At 40.8% G+C, this 16,708-nt stretch overlaps 1 protein-coding gene and 1 long non-coding RNA gene across 3 annotated transcripts; both read left to right on the top strand.

Moving 5' to 3' along the window:
* The first annotated feature begins 2,689 nt into the window (after positions 1-2,689).
* LOC139068820 (uncharacterized) lies at positions 2,690-3,885 on the top strand. Its single transcript, XR_011520066.1, has 4 exons — positions 2,690-3,174; positions 3,272-3,400; positions 3,611-3,634; positions 3,755-3,885. It is a non-coding gene; the product is annotated as an uncharacterized lncRNA (long non-coding RNA).
* A 768-nt stretch (positions 3,886-4,653) lies between these two features.
* LOC129160828 (uncharacterized) lies at positions 4,654-16,350 on the top strand. Of its 2 annotated transcripts, XM_070549096.1 has the most exons (16): positions 4,654-4,778; positions 4,944-5,074; positions 5,213-5,414; positions 5,731-5,847; positions 5,965-6,163; positions 6,254-6,401; positions 6,533-7,193; positions 7,777-7,831; positions 7,920-8,200; positions 8,292-8,443; positions 9,023-9,080; positions 9,181-9,309; positions 15,303-15,398; positions 15,607-15,701; positions 15,790-15,826; positions 16,023-16,350. In XM_070549096.1, the coding sequence occupies exons 9-16, from the start codon at positions 8,126-8,128 to the stop codon at positions 16,290-16,292; spliced, it is 912 nt and encodes a 303-aa protein (XP_070405197.1). In that variant the 5' UTR covers positions 4,654-4,778; positions 4,944-5,074; positions 5,213-5,414; positions 5,731-5,847; positions 5,965-6,163; positions 6,254-6,401; positions 6,533-7,193; positions 7,777-7,831; positions 7,920-8,125; the 3' UTR covers positions 16,293-16,350. The 2 variants fall into 2 exon arrangements, with proteins under 2 accessions (XP_070405197.1, XP_070405198.1); XM_070549097.1 differs by lacking the exon at positions 5,965-6,163.
* Positions 16,351-16,708: the final 358 nt, after the last annotated feature.

The raw sequence follows: 16,708 nt of genomic DNA, 5'->3' as shown, positions 1-16,708 counted from the left end.
ACTGTTAGCACATTGTTCTTCACGTCTCTCCTTAACGGCAGTATTTGTAAAGATTTGTCCTAGTTATTTGAGTTAAATTACCTTGTTATTCTGCGTAGTAAGTTATTGCTTTATTTGTTAATTTCGCAGAAGCTACGTATAGAGGTAGGTTTTGTTTTGATAGCTTTTGGAGTTAACGGTGTTCGGATCACCAGCGGGAACTTCATTTCTGCTCTTTGCGACCTGTCTTTTTGTGCGACTCTGGCGCCATTGTCGACCCACGCTAACCTAAGTTTAAGACAGTCGTTTCTTGTTGTTTATTTTTGTTTATTTTTTAACTTCTTTTTGGGGTGAATGTGTTATCAGAACTATTACAGCAGTGATTTGCAAAAAAAAAAAAAAATAGGTACACTTTTTCAAATTTCTGTTTAAATATTAATCATTAATTGAGTTGTGAAAATGTTACTGAGTTGGATGTTCGACTCTAAAACCAACTACATGCTATTACATGTTAATTACACCTCATGATAACCGAGATGTATTGGATTTAAAAAGAAAATAGTCAAGAAAATAAGAGGATCTAACAGCGTTAATTTCCCAACCCTTCCCCCCACAGAGTCAACTGGTTTTCGCCACTTGCTGTCATCATTTGAACAATGGAAGGTGAGATGGGGTCTCTGTGTGCGCTGCTTTAACCCTTTAAGCTCTGACCCTTGTAGTTTAGAGATTAGCTTAAATTGATATCCCCCTGTGAGAGCAGTGTCTGTCACCTCAGTGACTTGGAGTTTCCCATGGAGTCTCACACCTGCAGCTCATCTCCTCAGGAAGCCTAATCAGCACTTCTGGAGTCTACCAACTCCCAAGGGAGGGGAGATTCATGTTTATGCTTGTGTTTAATTTAATGTAGATGTTTTCTGTTATGGATAGGAAGTTTGTAATTATGATTTAGTTATTTGAGTTACCTGAATTGATTAGACTGGTTAGTTTGTGTGTGTGTGAGGATGTGTGTGTTAATTGTAAGTTAATTGTTCCCCTCTTGTATGTAGAGTGGTCTGATCAGTCACTATTTAAGTTGAGTGTCTGGTGTGTCTGAAATGTTTTTTGTTTTTCTGGATAGAGTGTCTTGTGCTGTGATTGGGTTAAAGTTCCTGTTAACTTTGAAGCTGCTCCAAAATAAAATGGAGTTTTGAGTCTCATGAGCAGTGCTTCTCTGGCTGGTTTGGGCAAGTCCCTGACAAGTGGTGGGATCTTGCTAACCATGAGTATGTGTCGGATTAGTGAGACCCAGGGAAGAAACCATGCAACGAGGAACAGGTGGCCAAGGGTGACAAGACCATCAGCTCTCCAGGTCAGTGTCGTTCCTTCTCAGAGCCTGGACTGGAAAAGTCAACACACTGACAATGAACATTTCCTAATCACTTTGGAGAGGATTGCTGCATCCTGTAATTGGCCGATGGCTGACTGGGTTTTCCACCTTGTACCACTGCTCACTGGGAAAGCCAGGAGTGCCTATGTACACATGGACATTGAGGAGGTACGTGACTATGAGTCTGTTAAGGCAGCCTCGTTGGCGGAGGTGTTTGTCGCAGCGAGGCGCAAGGGACAACCCTGGAGTTACACCGCTTGGAAGACTTCCAAAGAGAGGGCTAATCGGAGATCCCCATATGGACGTGCAGCCTGGGAAACTAAGCAAGTCCCGTCAACAGCGAAGGCGGGAGAAGTTTCTGCATACTGCAAAGATATCTAAGGAGGACCTGAGAGAGAGCCCGGGGAGATGGGAGTGGTGAGCACAATGGCTGTGCGGAGCATGTTTTGCAGGATGATATTTTGTATCGGCAACAAGGAGTACAGAGGCAGCTGGTGGTCCCACGAGAGGTACAAGAGATGGTGCTGGAGTTGGATCATGCTATTCCTAGGGCTGGCCACCTGGGGGAGCAGAAGACATGGGCCCGTATTAAACCCCATTTCTACTGGCCTGGTCTGAGGTCCGATGTTGCAACCCTTTCGCTTTTTGGTACAGCGTGTCCCAGGCAAGGTTAAAATGACTGCTGATGATCTTTCCCGCTGGTACGGTGTGGACTCTTAAGGAGGGGGTTCTGTGACAGCAGTGTCTGTCACCTCAGTGACTTGGAGTTTCCCATGGAGTCTCACACCTGCAGCTCATCTCCTCAGGAAGCCTAATCAGCACTTCTGGAGTCTACCAACTCCCAAGGGAGGGGAGATTCATGTTTATGCTTGTGTTTAATTTAATGTAGATGTTTTCTGTTATGGATAGGAAGTTTGTAATTATGATTTAGTTATTTGAGTTACCTGAAGTGTGTGTGTGTGTGTGTGTGTGTGTGTGTGTGTGTGTGTGTGTGTGTGTGTGTGTGTGTGTGTGTGTGTGTGTGTGTGTGTGTGTGTGTGTGTGTGTGTGTGTGTGTGTGTGTGTGTGTGTGTGTGTGTGTGTGTGTGTGTGTGTGTGTGTGTGTGTGTGTGTGTGTGTGTGTGTGTGTGTGTGTGTGTGTGTGTGTGTGTGTGTGTGTGTGTGTGTGTGTGTGTGTGTGTGTGTGTGTGTGTGTGTGTGTGTGTGTGTGTGGTCTGATCAGTCACTATTTAAGTTGAGTGTCATGAGCAGTGCTTCTCTGGCTGGTTTGTGCAAGTCCCTGACACCCCCTAATTAAATAAGTGGCCCATATGTATGAAACCAGATTTACGCTGTTATAATTTCAGTGTTTCTGTGTAACATGCCAGATTTCATTTGCTAGTTTTACCTGCATGTACAACCGATCAAATATCTTTACAAGGTGTTGCAGCCCTTGCTTTGCAGTTAACCTGTCAGTAAAGCATGGCTATATTACATTTTTCAATTTGCCATATTATTGAACAACTGTCTCTGCTGTAGGCCTACACTGGGCCGCCCTTGGGCCTACAGGGTAAATGATTTAATGGAAATGAGTGTCAGATATTTAACAGTGCATAATACACATGCAATAAGGTTTTTGATATTCCAAAATGTGATGTTTTACCAAATTTTTCTGAACTTTTTTGTTTTATCATATTACAGATTCACGTTTTGTCTTTTCTGATGTTGCTTCATTGTTGGCATGCGCTGCCTCACAGTGTATCTTCTGTGAAAAGAAGGAACTTGGAAACACTTTTCATCCCAAAGAAAACACCTAAAAGAAGAAATTTACTCTGTATGCGATAAACAAGGTATTGTTTCACTGTGCTACAATACATGATGTCCAATATTTTGTTGTAATCCTTTTCTTCATTGAACTTATTCACCAATGTACTGCTCTTTTTTCAGAGAAATTTGTGGTATCCTGTTACTGTAAGGAAGGCACACAAACGTAAAGGAGTCACTATCATTGTCCTTTCTGCAAATCGGTGTACACACGATCAACATTTCTCATGAAGCATTTACAAGACAAACATGGTAGGTGCTTCCTCTGCAGTAACATGCATGTCTAAATGAACACAGTCAAGCTGCCTACAGCTGAAAAGCCACAATAAGCAACATTGTCTGTCAAATGCCAGATAATCTTGTGCTTGTGTCCCGTGCACTTACTTTTTAATGACCTAATTAAACGCAACTCTTCAAGGTATTATTTATTTCTCAGATTTTTTAAAATTGTGTCTCCTGCAGATACATCATCACATAAAAGTCATGGTAACTATTTCACCATTTGAGGATTCACTTTTTTACAGCTTTGCCTTACATTGTTGGTTAAGTGTTTTTTGAATGTGCTAATGAGTAATGTGTTTAATAATTTTTGTTTATTTTTTACAGCCAAGGTGAACACCTTAAAAAGAAAACTAAAAGAGATCACAGGCGAGGAAAAAGACAGTTCGGACTCAAAAACGGAGAATTTCTGTTGTCCACATTGCACAGCTTTCCCACAAAAACCTGCAACGGCATATTGGGGATGTTCATTCTATAGAAACAATGCCTATGATATGTGTGGACATAGGAAACGGGTTGTATGTCACCCAAAAGCATGAGCACAGTCCACATTTTCCTACACATGTTGTGAAGTCAACCAACCCACCAAAAATAGACTGCGAAAGTGTCGCAAATAGCATGGTCTTCAGGAAATCCAGGAAAAGTGTGTGCTCATCTTGAATGAACTAAGCATGCTAAGCAACATGTTAAACCAGCAGAACTCACACCTGCTTCACTCAAAGTCATGCTTGAAAAAGGCTCTATGTCCACTGAGTGGGGTGATAAGTGTGAAAAAGTGGATACAGCTGCAAAAAACTGCAAGTGGACAGTGTTTTCCCCGTGAATTTTAGAGAGGACATTCACAACAATGTTTTTTTTCAGTTTTCACATATGAAACGGACAACTGGTGTCAGTTTAGACGGACAAGTGTCACCTTTGATGCTGTTGTGGGAAAGTGGAATTGTCAGTGTAAGGGAAGCCAAAGATCACATTGATGTATTCATCGAATGATGGCAATGTGGTGGATTTTCCAAGAGTCATCAGACACTTTAATGCCCACCCCCGATGTGCAGGCAGAGGACATTCAGGATTTGGAAAGTCGCATGATGGATGATGACATATCATGTACGCCATGCAGTGTCACTACCCAAAAAATATGTGCCATGACAGACTACATTCATAGCCAGAAGTGCATCCCACCCTTAAGAGAACTGTCATTAAACCTTCGAACTCAGGAAGACTCCATCCACAGCCCTTGTTCCTTTGGAAACAAACTGTCCCTACTGTCCAGGACGGACTCCTCCAGAACTGGGGCTTCCAAAAGTGGTGACAACACAAGCCACTGTGTATGGCATTAACTACGTAAAAAAAGGTAAATGTGCAATTCTTTTCCTTACTTTAGTATTAAATGAATGAAAACATTGCTTTACCATGTTGTGTTTTGTTATATTGTCGATTACAACATGTTTTTGTTCATGCAGGCTCTTTGTTCAGTTACCATACAACATGAACTGATGAAAATGTTTTTGTGTCTCAGTTGCTGTAAAAGAATGCCCAGGATGCAGCAACATTGTGCGATTCCAGGAGTATTCTTCTGGATTCCACAATTTCAACAACTCTGTGCTCCTTACTCTGCCGTTGTGTGAGCTTCTGCTGTCAGGATTAGCGGTAGGGCAACTTCCAAAAGAGATCATTTTCAAACAAAAATCAAATCTCAACATGTCTGTGACACTTAAGTTTCAGACTCTTTGCACAAGTAACTGAGCTGAAATGTATTTCTATGACATTGTTGGTGTTTTTTGACAGAACAAGACAACACGTGGACGCATGCTGGACACCTTGAACTTTTTCAACGACAATCGCTACCACCATCAAACTATAAGAAGAGCTTTCCATCACTTCCTGTCACTTACGGACTTTGGCTTTCAGTTTTCATGCTACCAGTGTGGTTACTACCCACCTGTGTTGATAGCGGATGCCAACTGGAAACTGGCATTTGATATCCCATGTAAGACATACATTTTTTTACTTCTTTTATTCTTTTTATAATAGCAATTTGCATAAACTCCAGAATGTGGTATTTCTGTACATCACAGAAACATCAGTAACAAAGATGTAAACGCTGTTTAGCAGCAAACTGCAAAAACCAGGATTTGTGTCATAAAAACTTTTGGCCACGACTGTCCAACCTAAACAACACGTGCCATTAAGTAGCTCTACAATGTTTTTCCAAAATATGTTTGTTACAAGTTTTAAATTGTGCATATTTGAAGGATTAATTTTTGTGAAAATGTTCTGAATACTTTAATATCTGTTGTTTCTAGTGGGGACCTTTATAAGACCTGATCCTGACTGCGTTTCAGACAAACACCTAGAGGCTGACATTGTTGAGGCATGGAATGATCTGGACAAGTCGTTAATAGCAGAGGGCCTCTTATCAGGTATGTATGAATTTGAAGTCTATAATGTTATGGATACAAATTAAATAAGGAACATAATTCAAGTACAAGAAAGACCATTTAAAGTTTTAAGTTATGTTTCTCTATTTGATGGCCTAGGGTTAGGGTTAGGCAACCCATACGGTACATCAACTCACCACTCAACTTTCCCACCCTGGATGGGGAACACACCAGAGTGGGAAACATCCTTCCTAAAACAGAGTGCAAAAAAGCGCTAACAAAGACTACAGAACATAGAACTCAACCCATAAAGGAAATAAATGAGGACATCATACTGAAAATCTTGCACTCCAAAAAGGTTAATTGATATAATTATTGCTTTATGCCCTTTCAGTATCTACAGATAATCTTTTGTCCATATTTAAAAATGTAAATTCTCTATTTCCAGTGTCCTAAAAAGGATCTCCAGGATGCTTGTCTTGCTCTGGGTGTCTCCTCTGAAGGGTCCATAGCAGATTTGACAAACAGACTTCAGGAGCTGTTGAATTTCAAAGATGTTTACCCAAAGCTTTTCATAAAACTACAAAAAGCTGGTGGTGAGTTAACGTTTGTAACAGTATTCAGTTGCTGGCATTGTTATGGAAGTTTTTCCATAAAAACACATTACATTAAATGTTCCCATCCATGGACGTTAATAGAATTGACATGTTTTTGGTTTAATCGGCAGGTGGTGTTCTCCATTTCTCATGTATGCATGGAGTTGTCTCTTATGTGAACTTCCTCTTCTGGATGGAGTCTGCAAGAGACCACTGTGACGGACTGCTCAGTTTCAAGATTCCCGACATGTTACATAGCTGATGTAGCTGGACAGGTCCCACTAACAACCGCACAAATCAATTATGTTTCAAGCCGCATGACGGGAGACTCTGTTCACCTGCCCAGGACGATCTAACTAAAGCAAAGACCAAAGAACTACAAGTTGAAGTGGATTGGGTAAAACAACTGAGATGTCCTTTGCCACAACAACCAGAGGCAAACGTGGAAAGCTAAACATCCAGTCACAGGAACGTCTGAAAGGTTTTCTCTGTATGACAGGTTTCATCAAAAAAATCAAAAACGTCAAGAAGAAAAGCTGAGAAGCCTCAACATTTGCCCTGCCCTCAGAAAAGAAATCAACTCTGCCGTAGCAGAACAGTTTAATCGTGTCCTTGCCTCTGTGAGGTATTCATTGTGCCAAATGACTGAAACACATTTCAAGCAGACTGTCAGGGTCTTGATAGAATTGCACAACAATAACATAAACACCCAGTTCAAATCAGAAATGGAGACCCTGTGTAATGCCCCACTGTCTTTGGGACTGAGTGGCATGTTGGGACTGCAGCCTACAGGTAATTTGATCAACATGTGAAAGTAAATGATATTTATAAGGATTATTTGAAATGATGAAGGAATAATAACAGTTGTGTAATTTGTCAGTTGTTGTTTTTTATAACCTTGGTCTCGTGTTTTGAAATGTTTAGAAGTTTTTAACATGATCTTGTGTTGATGTTGATATATCTGTGTTTTTTACTATTTCTCTTGATCAACCGTGCTGTTCCCTAACTCTCCCGTCTTTGATACAACCGCTCTGTAACTGTTTATTCTCCTTCTGTCTGCCTGGTCTCCACTCTGAGGTTCTCTAACCAGCCACTAGTCAGTGATCAAAATCCCAGCACAGTAAAGTTTTCTTTCTTTATTGTTCAGTAGTATAGATAGCTTCGTTTTTTTTATCTGGGTGCACTGCTTGTCCTCAGTTTAATTATTTATTTTCCCTGATGGAAAGATTCATTCTAAATTCTATATTCAAGTACCTCCCATCACCCAACATGTAAACTACCCAACCTGTAGACCCATAGAAATGCCACAAAAAAGTAAAATGAGAAAAAAAGTGTTAAATTTGCAGTTATGATGAAAATATGCATTTCCTTTTAGGTGTTTGGCTTTCACTATACTGCATTATCAGTGATGAAGACATGAATCTACTGAGGTATTTACAAAACAAAAATAATATGTCACCTGTTAAATTTTGATACTACAGTAATACTATAACATGAGGCTTGAACTATCTTTTGCAGGAATGTCTTCAGGTCTTCCGGTGGGCTTGAAGGCTGGACTGTGGTTTATCCTCCACAGTGGAAGCAGCAAGACTCTGAACTGTGGCGTACTTGTGTGCTCAGCGAGCGTCTGTGATCCTAACTGGTTTTACAACTGATGTTTCAACCATATTCCATATATTTTCTCTAAAAAGGCTGTTGAAAATGTAGTTAAACAGCGTGAATCCATGACAGAAGCATTGACAGTGAACCAGTGCAGGACTCTTCGTCTGCACCATGCCACCCAAAACATTAATCCTGAGGTTAGCTGTCTTCATCTGGTAGAATATGGTGATGGAGATTACTTTAATAAAAATTCAGTGCTGCATTGTCTGATATGTTTTATTATTACAGGATTTCCCACCAACTAATGAAGAAATGTTGGCTATAAAACAAAAGGAAGTTAAGCTTCAAGGAACAGAAATAAAAGACCCTGACTCCAGCATCCACTGCCTGTCCTGGAGGATTAGGACATGCCTGTTTCAAAGGGCAACTGGAAAGAACAGGTACGTTATCATCTCATATCTACTTAATTGTTGAATGTCAAAGGTTGTTATTTTATCATGTAAAATTGAACAATGTCACGTTTATTCTGACATGTATAAAAATGTACTTTCCAGTGTTTTCCATGAGCACATTAAAAAATACAAGTGGGTGCAATGCACTGCTTGTAGAAGCTGGTTGCATTTTGAGTGTGCTGGTGTGACCGGAGACCGGGCTTCTGAGGACTTCTTCTGTGGATGCAGTACACATGTTGATGTGTGAGACGAGCAGCATCCCTTATAGAACAACAGCTCAGTCTGCACTCAAATTAGTTTCAAGCTACACACCGTTACTTCAAAACACCACGTACTTTGTTATATGTAGCATCAAAGAGAAATATCTCACACTGTCAAGAATGCAAAATTTGTTGGGCATTTGAAACGACCTCAAATTGTAAAACACATTAAATTACCTAGTCATTGCAGTGCTCCTTGTATTATTCAATGAGGAAAAGGAGTAAATCATTGCCCTTCAAAATCATTTGGATTTGGAAAACTGAGAAAACTAAAGATTGGTATTTAAAAGTAATTTGTCCTTCACAGGAAGAAGATTATGGAGGGAGTCTATGCAGATGACATTCTGACAGATTTAGAGATTAAGGTAAGGACGTATATTTATCATCGTCTTTAGAGTAGCTCCAAAGTAGCAGTCTTATAAAAAGTCAAAACGTAAATGTCTTCATATGCGTACTACATTACAGGACTTGGAAAGAAACCTGCAGACCGACCACATTCTTTCGAACAGAATGTATCTGTGGAAGCACAAAGGATTTGACCCAAGTCTCAGAAAACACTACAGTGAGCATGTAACCGTATTTGATGACATGACGGTATGTGGAATGTTATTTCACCTACTTTTCTTTCAATACACCATCTCTTGTGTCATAGCCTTAACTGTACGACAATGCTAAACAAGTTTTTCCAAAATATGTTGAGCAATGCAACAGCTTTAAGTACTGTGTTTGTTGTGTTATCTGGTCTCCTTAGGTCTTCTGTAGGTTTTCCACTAGGTAATTAAACACTGAGACACAGCTGTTTAGGTCCAGCGAACTTTTACTTCCAGCCTCAACTCTTTAACCTCAACAGTAACACGTGACACTAGTGCCCCCTAGTGATCACCGTCATAACAGCATGTACATTACAGTACAATACACCACATCCCTCTTTTCCAGAATGAACTTGCTTAGAATAACTTCAGTTTATAACCATTCATTAACTTCTTTAAGCGTTAACTCACATGTGTATTTTCTGCAGTCATTATGTTCCATTTAAGTATTTCAACAAACATCAAAACATTACATTCTCTTATTAACTGCATTTTACTAGTTCACTTCCTATAATTCCTCTCAGTTGACTTTTTTTTTCCTTTATTTTTTTTTTAATAACATAACTAAGCAAACTTGCAGAACATATTTCTGATAAATGTCCGCTCACTCGTCAAACCTGGCAGGACGCCTAACTGCCCGGCCACTGCGTGTGTAACAAGTTGGCAAACGTTCTCCAGCTGCAGGAGGAGGGACATCTTGTTCCCTAGGTGGCTCATCAGGGAAATGTTCTTCTGGGTCAGACTGTTCATCCTCAGGAACCTCCTTGAACAAACTGGGGTGGATATTCCTCAAGTGTCTCCTGTTTCTCCTGAGCATCTTTCCTTCTGGGGTTTGAACCATGTAGGATCTCGGTTCCTTCCTTTGGTGGACAACAACTGCTGGTTCCCATCCCCGCTGTGTGTGCATGTGCACTGTGTCACCTGGGGATAACACTGGCAACGCTTTTGCACGTTTATCAAAGTGTTGTTTCTGGCGTAACTGCATGTCTCTTATTTTGTTATGGATGTTGTGTAGGGATGATTGTTGGAGCACAGCACCGGAACATGGCAGTGTGCTGCGGAGGACTCTTCCCATCAACATTTGTGCAGGTGACATGTTCAGTCCTGTAATTGGTGTATTCCTCAGAGACAGCAGTACCAGATGTGGGTCTGTACCAGTTTGCAGTGCTTTCTTCAGAGCATGTTTGACTGTCTTTATGGCTCTCTCAGCCATTCCATTTGAGGATGGAAAACCTGGGCTGGAGAAAGTAAGCTTTATTTCCCACTTCGTTGCAAATGATTTCATCTCATGACTCGCAAAAGGAACATGATCACTCACAATCTCCTTGGGGATCCCATGTCTCGCAAATACAGATTTCATCCTTTGTATTATTGTGCAAGCCGTCTTGTCAGAAAGGTTCAGTACCTCTGGATACTTGGTCAGGTAGACCACTAGCAGCGAGTATGACTGACCATGCAACTCAAAAATGTCCGCTCCCAACTTCATCCACGGTAGCTCTGGAATCGAATGGGGAACAAGCGGTTCAACCTGTTGCTTTGGTTGCATTTGTTGGCACTGTGAGCATTTCTCGACCATGTTCTGAATGTCACGTCCCATCCCTGGCCAGTACAGTACTTTGCGTGCTTTAGACTTAGTGCGTTGTACTCCCTGATGTGCAATGTGCAGCTTTTCCAAGATTACATTCCTGAAGTTTTGTGGTATCATGATTTTGTTCCCACACATAACGATGTCTTTGTGGATGCTAATATCATGTCTCATTGGCCAGTAGCTGTGGAGTGTCTTATCCAAATTTCTCCTCTTTGTGGGCCAGCCGTTCATGTGTTTTTCACGCACAGCCTGTAGCACTTTGTCCGCTGCTGTCGCCATTTTCAGCTGGTTGAGGGTCTCTTCACTTAAAGCATCTGTTGCCTCCAAAGCATATACAACTCTCTCTTCACAGAGATTCTCATCAGTGATGTCATTTGCACTGTTTGTAGTGGCACGCGAGAGGGTATCTGCAATGTGCACCTGTTTGCCAGGTGTGTAAGTCAGAGTGAGATTGTACCTCTGTAGTTGAAGTAGCATTCCTTGCAGCCGTTCTGGGGCTTTGCATAACGGTTTGCGCATGATCACTTCAAGAGGTTTGTGATCTGACTGAACCATCACTGGCCTTCCATACACATATTGGTGAAATCTCTTAGTGGCAAACACTATTGCCAACAACTCTTTTTCTATTTGTGCTTATCTTTTCTCAGTGTCTGTTAATGCACGAGATGCATAGCACACAGGGTGACCTTCTTGTAGCAAGCATGCTCCCAGTCCATCCTTTGAGGAATCTGCTTGTAGAGTTAACGGTTTCTTGCTGTCAAAGAAGTTTAGAACGGGTGCCTGTGTGAGGGCAGTCTTGAGTGTTTGCAGCGCCTCACTGTGGTGTGCTTGCCACTGCCAGACAGTGTTCTTTTTCAGTAGCTCTCTTAATGGTGCCGTGAGTGTTGCCTCATTTGGAATGTATTGTGCCAAAAACTTGGTCATTCCTAGCAAACGTTGGAGACTTTGCTTGTCCTCTGGAGTGGGCATGTCAACGATGGCTTTGATCTTTGTGTCATCAGCTTTCTGTCCTGCTGCTGTGATGATGTGCCCCATGTACTTCACCGTGTCCACTTTGAACTGGACCTTATCCTTGTTGAACCTCACATTCACCTCTTTCGCCCTCTCCATGACCTTTTGTAAGATGTTGTCATGTTCTGATTCTGTTTCCGCTGCTATGATCATATCATCAGCATGATGAAAACACCAGGTATGTCACCAAATGTTTCACAGTTCTTTTGCTGAAAAACTTCACTGGCTGATTTGATTCCAAATGGAAGCCTTAAGAAGCGGTACCGGCCCCATGGCGTGTTGAAGGTACATAGCTTTGAAGATGACTCATCTAACTTAATCTGCCAGTATCCGTCCTTCTCATCCAAAATGGTGAAGATAGATTTACCTGCCAGCCTGCTCCGGACATCCTCATATGTGGGGATGGAGTAATGCTGGCGTTTGATTGCCCGATTCAGGTCACCAGGGTCCAAACACACCCTAAGTGTACCATTCTTCTTTTGAGTGGGTGAATAGTCTAGTTGCCAATCTGTGGGCTCATTGACAGGTGTTATTACTTCTCTGTCCTGTAAGCCTTTTAGTGTCTTTTTGAGTGAGTCCATTATAGAGAGAGGCACATTTCTGCATGCATGAATGACAGGTGTAGCTTCTGGGTCGATGTATATGTGATGAAGTCCAGGGAACTCACCTAAACCTGTGAACACCTCAGCATATTTTTCCACCAATTCTTCTTTTGTTGCTGGTAGCTTGTCCAGCGTGTGTGACTTGGGTGTGAGCACATCCACTCTTTTCACCAGTTGCAGCTCCTCACATGCCTGCCCACCTAAGATGGCTTTGTCCGCTTGCCTGGACACAAGGAAGTCGAGCACAGCACTACCTTTGCTAGTTACACAGTCAAGAGACACAATACCTTCAGCACTTATACGAGCTCCACCAAAAGCTATCAGCACAGTCTTTGTAGATCGAAGCTGAACAGGACCTGGTATTTTGTGGTAAACCTGCATGGGAAGCACATTTGCATCAGCACCTGTGTCTAGCTTGAAAACGATTGGCACTTTCCTTATTGTGACTGTTTCTTTCCAACAATTTGTCTCATTTTTGTCACTGCTCACCACACCTATGTACAGGGTGTCCATGTCAGCTTCCAAGTTATCCACCATCTTTGTTTTTGTGTATGGCTTGTCCTTATCAATGTTGGATCTGCACAACTTTGAGAAGTGATTTTTTTTCTTGCACTTGTGGCATGTTTCTCCATACGCCGGACATTTTCTTGGTTCATGTTTAATTCCGCACTTGGTACAAACTGTCTGTTTGTTGCTGGCTTTAATTCTACCTTGTCCTGGTCTTAGGTTATGGGGGGTTTTCTTCAACGTGTCCACTGAAGCGTCCTGGACTACTGGGTTCAATTGCATTGCTTGGATCTGTGTCTTTGCTGCTTCCGCTAACCTGCAGATTTCAATGGCTTTGTTCAGAGTAAGGTCTTTGTCGCGAAGCAGTCTCTCTCTCAGACGTGAGTCATTTATGCTGAACACCAGCTTATCTCTGATCATATCATCTACATTTTGACCAAACTCACAGTCCTTGCTTTTTGACACAGTTCAGTAATGTACCTGTCCACCACAATTCCTGGTGACATTGGGTATGACCAGAATTGATGACGTTCAAAAACCACATTCTTCTGCGGGCTACAGTATGTTTTGAATGCTTTCAGAGATGTGAGTGCATCTCCGGCTGGGGTAATGTTGAGTGTGTTGTACACTTCTAAGGCCTCCTCGCCGATAGTGTGAAGAAGAATGGCTATTTTTACCTCTTCCTCCTTTTCTGATGCGCCAGTGGCTATCATGTAGAGCTGGAACCTCTGTTCCCACCTGCGCCATGCCTCAGATAGATTGCCGACGAGACTGAGTGGAGACGGCGGCCTAAACTGCTCCATTTTATCTTCTTGGTAGCAGACGTTAGCCCCGATGCTAATTCACCTAGCTTACTCAAACCGTTGTCTCTGTTCTCTTGGCAGCCAAACTTCTGACACCATGTTGTGTTATCTGGTCTCCTTAGGTCTTCTGTAGGTTTTCCACTAGGTAATTAAACACTGAGACACAGCTGTTTAGGTCCAGCGAACTTTTACTTCCAGCCTCAACTCTTTAACCTCAACAGTAACACGTGACACTAGTGCCCCCTAGTGATCACCGTCATAACAGCATGTACATTACAGTACAATACACCAGTGTTCTCCAAGAAATGAACATGAGCAAAATATTTACGTTATTACCATTAACTTTACCGATGGTGTTAGTTTATCTCTATGCATTGCTGGTTATATCTGTTCAGCCTGTTTTGTAAAGGGTAGGAAATACACAGAGCCTTTCCAATGTGTGTTAACTGAAATAAAGTCCAGAACCCTTTATGTTGATGCTCAGTGATCTCTTCTAGAATCCTGAACAATCATTTCTCTAAAACATTTTGAGTGAAATTTACATGTACTTTTAAATTCGTACATCATTCAATGTTTAACAGCGTTCACAGTAGCTTAGCACCAATTTGATTAGATGGCCTACTGAAGTAGTCATTGATATCAAACACATAAATGTCTTGTCTGTAGTTTAGCTGCAGTTACAAAACACAAATATCATATTTCTGAAATGTTAGCTCATACCAATTTGTGTTTATTGTATAAGATCATTCATGGAAATGCTGCTCCCCAACTAAAAGATTTCTACTTGAGCTCAGAAAAAGCAGCTTAAGTTACAAGATTGTTAGTTAGAGGGGAGTGCAGGATCAATAAACGCAAGACAGTTTTTGGAAACTCTGCTTTTACTTGTGTAAATATTTGTTAATAGAATTAGTTACCTACATAACTGGTAAATTGAAAAAAATGTTCTTCTGTTTCCGACCTTTCATCAAAGCAAACTTGCACCAACACCCGATAACCAATGTAGATGAGAGGGTGTAGATAATATGTTTGTTGCATGTATGTACGGTAAGTTTTAATGTAATTTAATATCAAATTTGTCTTTTTTTATGCATTCCTTTTTTTAACATGACATTTCAAAACATGTTCTTATGAAAGCAGCCTTCCCTGGGACTACAGGCTGAAATTAGTTCTTAACCTATAAACCGGTACAACCGGTGCATATTTCCCCTTGAGGTTAATGTACTTTTTAAAACACCGTCCCTGTTACTCTCTAAATATGTACAGTAAATACAAATACACATTTATACAATATTACTAAAAGAAGAATTACTAAACAGATTCTTCAGGATAAGGTGTAAATTGGCCATGGTAAAATTTATAAATGTGTTATTGACAAGAACGTAAATTGGAAGTTATACAGAACTAAAGAATTTAATGGTTTTCTCTCCAACCTCCCAATTGTATAATTTTATTGTTCATTTATTATATTTATTACTTCCTGTTCCAGACTGAAACAATCATCCAGCGTTTGGAAAGAGTCCTGTCACTTTCAGGAACTACATCTGTGGATCCTCATTTCATAACAGATGTTATTCTGCCCGAGGTATGTTTACATGACACTTATAAATATAAAAAAACACAACTTACTAGTATTTGTAATGTTTTGTAACACAAGCAGGAAGAAGATGGATGCTAAAATTACATTTTCACCAACAGAAAATAGTGCCTTCACAATAATAATGTGGTCAAAGATCTGCATAATGTAGATTCTAACTTTTTCCAAATTAATTTGATGTAAAATTGTTTTACAGGCTCTGATTCATTGGCTGCAGACTACAGATGTCATCTGCCGTTTTCAAGCAGAAGACTTGCTTATGAAGACCAAGCCATTCATTGACAATGAAGGGTATAGTAACATTTGGGTGCTGACTCCTGTTAGGAGCATGTATAATAAGCTGAAATTTTGAAACGCTATGATTTCTCTGACCTCACAGAAAAGCAGAACTGGCCATTAATGATGACACTCCAAAGGTAAAGCACACATAACAAGCAGAGTATATAGTACATATGTATATATTTACAGTGAGGGCGGAGGGTGTTTGATGTCCCGGGAATTTTGCAACTTCTACTTCGAAATCAAAGAGGGGTTTTCAGCATACATGCATAAACATTGTGCATGTGTGGATGGATGGATGGATGTGTGTGTGTGTGTCTGTCATTTTCACAGGAAAGCAGTATTTTGGCAGCAGCTGAGTGGGTAAAGGGAACACTGTTCGAGGGAATGGTTAAAGTGCCATCCTTTCTGTCCATGGATGAGGAAGAACAGCAGGAAGTCCTTGAGGCAGTTCAAAGATGGAACGAGGACCATGATTATGACTCTCCAGCAGAACATTTGACTTATGTTTTTGAAAATAAAAATGACTATGACAAGTTCTGTTCCTGTATCATAGATGAGAAGAACCTCAAAGTTTTCTCCAGATTTGAGGTACAATACTAAACAGCATAGGTCTTGGTTTTAATAAAGTTTTATTGTGTTCTAAGTCTTCTTTATTGGAGTCCCTTTACATTACAGAGTGATAAATCTATATACACACTATACATACACAATACAAAACTTTATTGTTGTAAAACCACAATATCTATTAACAATAAACTACATCCCCAAATCCGTTGTAGTGACAAACAGCCTTTTCACTTCCAAGTTGTTTAAAATGTACTGCAATACCCATTTTAAGCCGGCAGATGGCGTTATCTGCCCCGATTGCAATGACAACATAGAGAAAACTAACAGTTTATCTCTTTTTATTCCACAATCCACATTGGTAGCAGTTGTCATAAATTATTTCAGAAATTGAGAACTGCTCTGGTGGTCTCCATCTGCCTCTGGTGCTCCTCTGCTTCCTGACTCCGTAC

The sequence above is a fragment of the Nothobranchius furzeri genome, chromosome 3, assembly GCF_043380555.1.
Source record: "Nothobranchius furzeri strain GRZ-AD chromosome 3, NfurGRZ-RIMD1, whole genome shotgun sequence".
NCBI classification, from domain to species: domain Eukaryota; kingdom Metazoa; phylum Chordata; class Actinopteri; order Cyprinodontiformes; family Nothobranchiidae; genus Nothobranchius; species Nothobranchius furzeri.
The sequence above is the reverse complement of the archived record's forward strand: the minus strand, read 5'-3'. Positions and strand labels throughout refer to the sequence as shown.

Coding starts and splice junctions, on each gene's coding strand:
- LOC129160828 (XM_070549097.1), top strand. CDS start 8,126: ATGACAGAAGCATTGACAGTGAACCAGTGCAGGACTCTTCGTCTGCAC. Junction 9,310..15,302: donor CCGTATTTGATGACATGACG/GTATGTGGAATG, acceptor TTCCTGTTCCAG/ACTGAAACAATCATCCAGCG. Junction 15,399..15,606: donor CAGATGTTATTCTGCCCGAG/GTATGTTTACAT, acceptor ATTGTTTTACAG/GCTCTGATTCATTGGCTGCA.